The sequence below is a fragment of the Notothenia coriiceps genome, unplaced genomic scaffold (assembly GCF_000735185.1).
Source record: "Notothenia coriiceps isolate Sejong01 unplaced genomic scaffold, NC01 NC01_scaffold00004483, whole genome shotgun sequence".
NCBI lineage: Eukaryota > Metazoa > Chordata > Actinopteri > Perciformes > Nototheniidae > Notothenia > Notothenia coriiceps.
Genome location: NW_011337184.1, coordinates 239,349 through 250,531, shown reverse-complemented (window position 1 = coordinate 250,531; position 11,183 = coordinate 239,349). Strand labels below are relative to the sequence as shown.

Below are 11,183 nucleotides of genomic sequence, written 5' to 3'. Positions count from 1 at the left end.
CAGAGAGAAAATTGATTATTAAATTATTAAATGTGACAAATAAAGAGCAGTTGGATTATTAAGTATTATTCTGTTGATCGATGTCATTACATTTGGTGAAAAGCACATAATGACTTGTTTATGACTCGTTTTGTCAAAGTTTACGACTTGGACTTGACTTGAACTTGCCCATCCTGACTTGAGACTTGACTCGGACTTGAGCGCAAAGACTTGAGACTTGACTCGGACTTGAGCGCAAAGACTTGAGACTTGACTCGGACTTGAGCGCAAAGACTTGAGACTTGACTCGGACTTGAGCGCAAAGACTTGAGACTTGACTCGGACTTGAGCGCAAAGACTTGAGACTTGACTCGGACTTGAGCGCAAAGACTTGAGACTTGACTCGGACTTGAGCGCAAAGACTTGACTCGGGCTTGCAAAACAATGACTTGGTCCCACCTCTGCTGACCACAGATGGACTTAACAACGACAAAAATAAGAAAGCATTCATTCTGGCGAATTCACTGAGCAGAAAATTGGATTTCTGTACAAACTCAAAGAATGCTCCAACACCTACCTGGATGACCCACTGTCTGTGCTGCCAGGCGTGGTAGTTTTTGGCATCTTGGCTGAGAATATCCGCAATGAACTCCAATTCCTCTGAGGGGTCCTTCAGCCACTCCACCACCATACGCCTGTGATGCCTGGAGGAGGAGGTTCGGAAGCACTAAGTGTCATAGTGCTGCAGTGAGTCAGCATTTGTGCACTTCTTGTCTCCAAGTTAATGGCTTTTTGGTTAGATTTGACTATGACATAAAAACCTGTCAATCAATTCACCACTCGTGAATTTTTTATCTTTTAAATGTCTTGCGGCTAAAATTACTCTTCAAAACGCCACCTTTAGCTTAGCGACGTTGACGTGAGTTATGCGATAATTATGTAGTTCATTTATAGCCTCTTACTTCTGGCGATAGCATTTATGCTTCAAAAACCCTAAAAGTGGTGTTGTGAAGGACTCCCTCTGGAGGGAACTTGGGGATTCTAGCCTTTGCAGACCATTTACATGCACAGAAACCTATAACACACTACAGGGAAGGGACATCCCCAAATAGCATAATAGGGCCTCTTTAACAAAACATATAACTTGGCAAAAACAGCCCTTTGCTAACAAATACTTTACTTATATTAATAGACCTGGTGATAAAGATTTCCCTAAGTAATGCAAGGTTCTTTAAAAAAACAGCTACATAAACATGTGACCTGAAATGAATTTGACAGCACTCACCAGACTTGATAGTTTTTGGGTTGCTCCTCAATGATGGCCGTAATGTACCTCATCTCCTCCCTCAGGTCCTTTGTTAAGGCCTGCAGCAGCACGCGCCTGTAGTGCCTGAACACACCCAACACAAGGACTGTCAATACATTTTCTTTCAGAAGGTGAAGAAGTGTAAAGGAATTGAGTAGTTGACAACTCATGAGTGTGATCTTGTCAAGGTATGGCTCTATCCAACACAACATGAGATCCAAAGATGAAATGTTTTACTAACTGACTGTGGGGGTGCAGCTTTAGCGATCCACAGCCCAGAAGAGAAATACTACAAATAATCTGAGACCTTGGTTGGTGATTGGCTAATGGTTACACAAGGCAAAAAATCGTTATGACATCCTAAAGTGGCCAAAATCTGATCAGCTCATTTTCAGATTTTTTATATAAATGGATCACTACACAAAGCGAGTGAATCTTTGTTCCTGACATTTTCAGAATCTCCTTCCACAGAGGGGACACTTGTCTTGTGTTTTTTCACTGTGGTATGAAAAAGAGACCCTACTTAATAGTGAGCATTAGTTTTCCATATTGCAAACATGCAGCCTGCTTACCAAACGGTGTAATTGGCAGCATTTAGCTCGATGGCTTCTGCTGTCAAAGCGAAAGCCCGATCGCTTCTTTCATCGTTCTTCAAGAGCGCACGGAAATAGTCAAACACATCTGAGACTGTTGGAAGAAATATTAGCACATGTGGTATAAACATCAACAAAGTTCTGACTCCAACTACTATTGAATATTGTCTGGTCTCATGTCTGTGAGACTTTGTTAAAATCATAATTCAGCTATTACAAATGTATAAAGTTTACAGGCAGTACATTGTAAATTAAACATCGCTTCCTTTAATGTTGATGTGATTAGCTAGCTGTGAATAACAATCTTACACTTTTCAGAGTAGGCGATCTTCACGACAGGATTGGGTCCATCGTCCTGAGGGACTGGCTCCAGGTCAGCCCACTCCTTTCTGTCCCTGAGACAAAACACGGGGGTGGGTTTAATGGCTGTCACCTATTATTCTGAATGAAGGAAGCTAATGCAGCTAGCACTACTTACAGTTCCTACTGCTTTGACACAAACACAATACACGTTTGTATTCGTAAAATAAACGTATTGCTGTATTGGACAGTTTAGTTGTGCCCTGGTTAACTTTAGCTTCTTAAAACGTCCTACTTCGCAGGGGTGTGGCGGACTAACAGAAAGCAGCAGTGAATTACCACAACATTATACCAACATATGGGATAATAGGGTTTGCTACCAAACCCAATGGCACTGCTGGTAACCTTATAATAACAAAAAAGCAAAAACAAACAAACATTAAACTAGAAGTTATCAAACGTTACTGCGTTAACTAAAGTTAATTAATAAATGGTTACCGTTAGAGCAGCTATCAAGCTAGCATACAGAATAGCCATGCTAAGTGATAAACAGACATTACCTGTAAAACATATATCGAGTCGGGTCAAAATAATCATCTTCGAGGTTGTCTTCAGCCTCTACATCAAACTGTTTGTCTTCTTTCAGCTCCACAGACTCATTTGAAAGGTCTTCAGCACCTGACATGATAACTTTGTAGCCTAATCGCTCCTGTAGTCCGCGAGGAAGGAAGAAAACGTCATATCCGGTGTAGCAGAGTTGCCTTCACGTACTGCGGGAACTAATCAATTCTACCAAACATTGCTCTGTTTGATTAAAATATGGTTCAATTGAAGAGCTACCACGAAAGAAACTTTAAAACATTAAGGTATCGTATAAAAATAAAACACTCATTTGTGTCTGTCAATGCAATTATACAGTCATTTGCAATCCCGTAAGCACTGATATTTACTGACACACACGCTGCTGAGATGTGACGTTTATGGAACAGAAAAGTTGCGAATGATTCCGATCACCGCCCCAAGCTGTATGCTTTCACACATCTTGTGCTTTTATTGTTTGTATGCATCTGTTCCAATGACTAAATCCGAGTGTATATGGTACTTATGAGTTATTTCTACTTTTTAGCTCCATCATATGGCAACATTTAGTTCTTATATTTGGGAGAAATGCAGACATGCATTAGGAAATATAAATATTGTTAACAGTCATACATCAATTAATTACCATTTGATATCTAAAGTATAGATTATATGCAAATCACATTTCAGTTTAATCATTTTCTACTTCATCCAAGTTTAGGACTTTTGCTTCAACCTTTAATTGAAACAGCATCAGTGACACATTTCTTAAGGTCAAGCTGAACTTTATTTTTCATCAACGACTCTGGACATTATAAAAATAAATAGATGATTCACAGTCAGTGGATCGTAATACAAATTGTTATCAAAATTATGTACCAGCCAGGATGAAGAATTAAACACATGCATAATCACCATTCCATCAACATAACATGTTCTGAACACTTGTCACCTTTATTTGCAATTAACAAGATCTGTTTTGCAACAGAACCTGTTGACGGAATATAAAATCACCATTCAATTTAGACAGCTATGCAGGTTGAATATGCTTCTCTCTGACATATTATCAATGATGGCTTGACCCAAAGCGAGTTCAGTGACTGTCTTCTTGATCCAATCCGTGTTTCTCGATGTAGCGTCTGGATGAGGAAAAACATATATAACAGTAAGTGCTTCCCTTTACTTACATATGCCTGGTATATATTACAATGTGGAACGAACACAACTTTACGGACAGTGCAGCTGCACATCTAAATTATATTTGTCCCAAAGTAATAGTTGGTTATACTCAATACAATAGAGAGACAAAGTGTGCTTCAGAGTGTGCTTTTGACTATTACAGTTTATCACCACAACTCACCTATTTCAGAGTAACCAGTTATTGGACCCATTGTTCACAAATATTGATACATTGCAGCTTTTAAGTAAAACTAAGTATTTGCACGCATTGTCACTTTCAAAATGACGACACATTATATATATATATATATGTGAATATGACGATCGGCACAGTACTGGCTGACTCAGCGTAATGCCAGAGAGAGAGTATAGTTAGGAGGGTTGGTTAGTCCTACATTTCTCTTGATTTGTATTCCTTCACTGACTTTTCAGAATACATCTCAAATGACCCTAGAAAAGGAATTCAAAGTAAATCTCAAATCAAATGAATATTGTGCATAATGATAGCTTTACTTAGAGGTGTCTTTATAACATGAACCGAATAGACTATTCCAGAATGTATTACTTAAACAATAGTTGAGGGTATAATGGAAACCTTTACTCAACCTTTCTGCCCAAATATTAACAGACATTCTGCTCGTCTTGCTTAAAATACAATATTCTCCATGTGTGATGTAATTATGTGACACTGCTTATGGCAGGAATATCTCACCTTCTTGCAAAATTATACAGTGCTTCTTTTCTCTCTTGGAGAGACAAATGTCTATCAACTGGGTATCTCCCGAAACATTTGGCAGCAGGCTGTGGACGAAAAGAGAACATTATTANCCCTCACAGCCACAGATGAAGGATGATGTAGAAGGAGAACTCTCACTTCACTTGCACCATCCCAACTATCTTAGTTGCAGTACTCGGATTGAAGTCGTGGTGAAGTGAGAGTTCTCCTTCTACATCATCCTTCATCTGTGGCTGTGAGGGAGTGTGGTCGTCTTTCAACCAGAAGGTTGTGGGTTCGATCCCAGCCCCTGCAGTCAACATGTCGATGTATCCTTGGGCAAGATACTTAACCCTGAGTTGCTCCCGATGACATGGCCAACGGTGTGTGAATGTGTGTGAATGTTAGTTCCTAGAGTAAGGTACACTGCTCTGTATGAATGGGTGTGAATGTTAGTTCCTAGAGTTAGGTACACTGCTCTGTATGAATGGGGGAACGACATGTAGTATGTAAAGCGCTTTGAGGGGTCTTAAAGACTGGATAAAGCGCTATATAAGTACAGTCCATTTACCAATTACCATTTAGTGGGAAGTGACACAGCTCAGCCAAATAATACCTAAATACATTAATGGGCACACCTAGCTAAAGCAAATGCAACAGTCATTTTCAAGCCATAGATGGTTTTGCACTGATATAAGTGATTTTATAATTTCACAAGACCCTACATGACTTTAGCTCATTTTCTATCCATTTTGCCTTTCATTTTCCAAACCTTTTTCTGCCTAAATGGGAACTCAAGCTGTACATGTATTTTATAAGAATTTAACTGAATTGAAAGGGATTGGAGATTATTAAGCTAGTCTCCTTCTTTTAATTCTCCACTTCTGTCCTCAGTTTATGTTTCTCTGCCAGTCCAGACAGCAGTTACTGGGCCTTGGGGGGGCTATAGTATGAAGATTAGCTACAGCCACTATTGGCTCCGGCTCTTCTCATCAGCTGTGTTAAGAGATGACCCCCTACTTTCTCCTGAATATGCATTCAGCAAGGTTGTAAACACTCTCTCCATCAGATAATCATAGGACTAAATATGCTAAATCAGATAGTCAATCTGAATGTAACAGAACCTGAGGGTTGGTTTGGGCAGAGGCTGTGTCACTACGATGCATCAGCAAATGTTTTCGTCAATTATCCGGGCGTAACTTCCATCAATTGTAAGAGTCTGACAGTAGTTCAAAGTTCTCCTGTGTATTCCTTTTGTTCTGGATTTTTGCTCCAGGAATATCCTCAGAACACTGAAAGATGTCCAGTAAGATGTAAGACTGGCAACATCTGAATTTATCTTAAAAGAAAAGTCAAAGAGGACTTGCTGCAAATTTGTTCGCACTGCAATTTTGCCTCTCTTTGGAAACTAAAAGGTAAAACGAAACTTTTCTAATGGAGAGCGTTTTGTCTTTGTTTTTTTATCGTGTCGAACTAGAATCACATTGTTGTCATCCTAATTTGTTTGCCAACTGCTATTGTGCTGTCTGTTTGTTTATAAAAAAAATAAAATAAAAAGTCAAATGGAGAGCGGCGGGTACATCCAGTTGTGGACAAACAATGATCCGGACAGATTCAATCCCCCTAGACTGGAACATCTTTGATATGGAGTGTAATGACTGCAGAGGTTATAAAGTGCTGCAAAGAAACAAGCTGTTTAAAATTATGGATTATGCTCATCAATGCGGCAGTGTGTTTCAGGAAATGTGAGCTGGTTTGAATGTATTTTAAAAACAATGGGAGCCTGGGACTTCTGGGACACAGAGTGAACCTGCAGCAGAACAGACTGTAACAGCATCAGTTACAGAATCATCTCATTGTTGTTCTGTGGGAATGAGCAGTCCAACTCTGGAGTTTTAAAAAAATTGTTCATTAGGGTGGTCCTTAGTGCCATGTACATTTTCAAAATAATTTATTTTAAGCTCCAACCACCGGAATTCGTTATGATAGTCAATAAAACTCTGCTGGTGAATTGTATTTAAATTCCAGCAACATTTACCCCTCCCTCATCAACCTTGAAGTTTCAAACTATCAAAACAAATGACCCAAAAGTCCATTTGTTGGAGCAGATAGGCCAGCGGACCCTAAATGTTGCTAGTCATCAATATTTTACTTTTACTGCCTTTCACGGTTCATCCTCCGTGCTCTACGGCTGTCAGACGGCTGTCAGTCGGATGTCAGATGGCTGTCAATGGTGAAACACGTTCATACTTAAATGTGAGAGCAGGCCTCCTCAGTTGGTTGTAATGGTAAAAAAAAAAACTTTGTCAAACAAATATATGGTAGCACAAACAGATAATAAAAGGCAAGCATGTATTGCTAGTCTGTCATCGGCTGTCCGACGGCTGTGAGTGGTGAAACTCATTCATACAAAGTGTGAGCACAGTCATACTCAGTTGGATGTGCTGGGAGCATTTTTTGTTGACAAATGGCTGCGAGGTGGCTCTACCCAGTGCCCTGCCAGAATATCTCTGCCGGAAAAAGGCACTATAGTTCACACCGCAGTACTTTTCTTAGTTCCGATATAGTTCCGCAATGTCGCGTTCACACCAAAAAGAGCCGGAACTAAAATTAGTTCATCAGAACATTTTTAACCCCCTTTTCCGTCCCTGCTAGAGAGCAGGTACTTTCGTGGGAGAAAAAGGTTCCTTTGTCTGATTGGCTGGGCGGAATGCAAACCACGCCCCGTAAAACTCCCCAAAAAGTTTTGGGAAGCTGCCATTTTATTATCCTCGCATTAGCATTATTAGCATTAGCCCAGCGCACAAACGCAGAGAGAATAACTTATGGCAACACAAAAGAAAACATGGGAGCGGTGGAGATGAGGCTGTGTCGGCGTTCTGGCGATTTACTCGGAAGGCTTCAGTAGGAGCTGCTGGGAGTCCCGGCAGTTCATGGGAACTAAAGAGTTCTCAAGAGTTCTCAAGCCCTAAGACAATATTATTTTAATGCTATTTAGTATTTATTTAAAGTTAAATTTATGCATTAAAAATGTAAAAATTATATTGTATTAAATGTCAAACCATTTTCCTGTGCAATACCGGAGTGAAAAGGAGTAATTAAGGGGCTCTTTGCAATCATTCATGAAGACGCATGATAAGCTGTGCATACAGCCAAGCACTATTTGATTAAAATGAATGTTGGCCAAGGTCTCAAATGGACTAAGAAGCACTCGCTGAAACACTTCTTTTCAGCCCCTTATCGTGGAGTGATTTTTCACTTGTCACAGATCCAAGAAAATCTAGCAAACTTTTATTTTTTTATCAGGACTTTGTTCCACAACATATTCAAGGGATTTAAGGCTGCTTTAGAAAATACTTTGCTAACTTAGCCAAATCACAAAAGAGCGAGCTATCGCCCCTGAGCCTCAGTGGATTTAGTAGATGTTCGCTCAAACAAATTCTTGTGTTTCTCTACCCGCAGGAATAGATAAATGAAATTTTGTATCTTTCAAACAGCAGCAAGTTATAATCTTTGTTATGAAGCAATCACAGACCAGCTGAACTTTTTAACTAGTTATATTGAGGTTTTACATGCAGAAAAGGCAGCATGTTTGCACCTTTGAGGGCAAACATCTGTTCCAATCTGTACCTGTGTTTTGTTGTTGTTATATTCATCAAAAACTCACCTTGCCGTGAATCCTCGCTTCCAGGGGGAGTCTTCGTGTTACCAGAGAGACCAGAATACAAAACATTGCTGAGGAGAAGGCGACGGCGGCGAACACGAGTCCCCAGGAGAGGCTGCAGAAGTAACAGGAGCTCTCAGCAGATGTGCACACCAAGACGTGCACTGAGGCGAGCAGCAGGCACATGAGGTAGAAAGGCAGCGAGAGCAGAGCTGAGAGAACAGGAAGTTCCACCGCTGCGTCACCGCTCAGAGCCTCGGGCATAGCCAGCAGTAAGACCAGCAGGAGCTTCATGGCCGGGAGAGAAGAGGAACTTTGATCACTATTGGTTCAACTTATACAACCACAGAAACCCACAAAAAACAGACCATTTCTTTATTTTGGTAGATGACAGCACTGCCATCTAATCTGGACACTCATTAAGTATAATAGAGTGTGTCAGTACATGTTTAAAGTTAGGTAAGGGGTTTGTAATATTATGATGAAAGCATTTGGGAGCAATGTGGTGGTTCGCTGTACTGGATCCATTTGGGATTTGAACTCTCCATTCTCCAAGCCAAGGCCATACAGACTGAGCTATTAGTGTCCCATATGTTCAAATTGTTGTATTGTTCAAGCAGTGCAATTGCATCCAAAGACGCCAATAGATGGAAATCTGCGCTAAACGTAGCATGTTAAAAATTGAATGAAACCTGTCAGTGTTGAAATTTTCCTGATTTAACTGTCCTTCTGACTTTGCTGAATCAGAAATGGACGAAAATTGTTTAGCAGTCAGTCGGCACCCGTTCTCAATAATGAACATCTTAAATGCCAGTGAGTTTTAATCATTTGAAAGTTACACGGCAAGTAGATATCTTTGTGTATCAACAATAATGTTGCTGGCTTTTATGCCAAATTAAAATGCTCTGATTATTTGACTAATCGATCAGTCATTCGGCAGGAATATAATAACCTCAGTGGTTCAGTACTTTTTCATGAAAACACGTCAGAAAATGTTATGCGTCATGAGATTCCCGGCTTTTCTCTGTTTTATATCCTGTTATACTGATTATCTTCATCAGATCAGACAAATCACACAAAATAATACATTAAAATACATCACCTTGGACTATAAGATATTTGCGAAGGACATTTTCACAATTTTCTGATATTTTATGGATCAAACAATAATAATAAGAAGAAGATTCAACTTATTGTCATTATGTAGTACAGTACTATGTAACAAAATGGTTTGTTTACATTTGACACATCCTAGTGTTAGGAGCAGTGGGCTGCCATTATGTACGGCGCCCGGGGAGCAGTGTAGGGAACGGTGCCTTGATCAGGGACACCTCGGTAGCACTTGGTCTTTCCGGGAGTTGAACTGGTGACCTTCCAGTTGCCAAGCCAAGTCCCTATGGACTTCGCCACCCACCGCCCAATAAATCAAGGAATGTAAAAAATGTATCTGCAGATTAATTGATAATAAAATATAACAGTTAGGTGCAGCCCGAAACTATCCAAACTCCATGACGCAGTAGTAAAGCTCCCGAAAATAATATAAAACAAGAAAGATGGTCAATCAATCTTACCAAAGCTTTTTCTTCTAGCTTTTTTATGAAAACTACACTGCTAGGAACATTTCCTTCTAGACATTTCCTCATAGACCAGTCCTAAGGATATATTAAATTGTGCTGCACTAACCTGGAACACAAACACCATGCCTGCGATCATGGAGTACATGTCGTACTTGCCCAGCTGTTTGCTGAGAGCCGAGCTCATGGCAGCCAGGGCCTCCACATACTGCTTCAGGACCTTTTTGCCCATGTTGCTGAGCACCTCAGAGGTGTTGCCCTCCAGGAAGAGCTTCATCCAGCTCCCATGAGCCTTTTCTGCCACGCGGAACTGCTCGAAGCCTGCCTCTGGAATCAGACAGGGGACATCTGTATCAACAACTGGCAAAGTAGACTTAGAGGGAGCATTAAAAAGGATTACGGTAGTTGATTTTATGTTTGCTGTCATGTACTTAAAGACTTAAAACTTCTTGTTAGAACTTTTGCATTCATATGGATTAGTCCAAATGAGGACATTCGCAGCATCTCATTTATGAACTGGTGTCACGTATATTTTGCACTGTTTATTTGTCCCAAAATATCATCTTTCGATTTAAAGTATCTCTGATACAATCAAACATTAAAGAGGCCCTATTGTGCTTTTGGGGTTTCCCCTCTCCCGTAGTGTGTTGTATAGTAATAGGTTTCTTTGCATGTAAATGGTTGGCAAAGGCTAAAATCCCAACATTTCCTCCAGAGGGAGTTTCTCTCCCAAGCACTTGCTTGAAACGCCTCAATTGGACTCCTTTGTTTACTTCCATAACATAGGGACATCACTATATAACACTTGCGGTTCTATTGGCTAGTGCTCTGACACATGATAGGCTAACGGGCGGGACATCTCTTAGTGGTTGACCGATTATAACAGAGATGGCCAGCTAACCATTCAGAGCAGAATAAGCTTGGACTTCACAACAGAAGAGCTGGTAGAAATGCCCATTCTTTACTATTAGCTTAATAAATAAAAAAAACTTAAATCATAAAGAAGTGAAAAAAAGCAAAGGCATTGGGAAGTGTTTTATCTCACAGAAAAGGTCTCCTCAGAGTGCTGCCTATCTTGCTGTATTTCATCATAAAGAAAATACGTGCCCTTTTTTTACCAATTCTTTCCTTATGAATGGGAGTCCACTAATCATATTAGACTTCATCAATCATTCTGAAGCATGTTGGATGGTTACAATGGAAATCTATTAACTTTCTTGTTCTGGTACCTGTGTCGATAATGTTACTTAAATTGAAAAGATAATAAAATGCCCGTGGTAAAAAACATTTAGTC

General features: G+C 40.0%; 1 protein-coding gene and 1 long non-coding RNA gene across 2 annotated transcripts in view; both read right to left on the bottom strand.

Moving 5' to 3' along the window:
- ctsf (cathepsin F) overlaps positions 1-11,183 on the bottom strand; it is a 41,450-nt gene that overhangs the window by 26,506 nt on the left and 3,761 nt on the right. Inside the window, exons 2-4 of the mRNA XM_010767525.1 lie at positions 9,999-10,216; positions 8,319-8,603; positions 4,835-4,883 (exon numbers count right to left, since the gene is read on the bottom strand). Coding sequence (XP_010765827.1) covers positions 4,835-4,883; positions 8,319-8,603; positions 9,999-10,216 — 552 coding nt within the window. The remainder of the gene's footprint in view (positions 1-4,834; positions 4,884-8,318; positions 8,604-9,998; positions 10,217-11,183) is intronic.
- On the bottom strand, positions 3,522-4,755 carry LOC104942306 (uncharacterized). The gene is made up of 2 exons (XR_797996.1): positions 4,649-4,755; positions 3,522-3,896 (listed from the first exon to the last, which is right to left on the bottom strand). It is a non-coding gene; the product is annotated as an uncharacterized lncRNA (long non-coding RNA).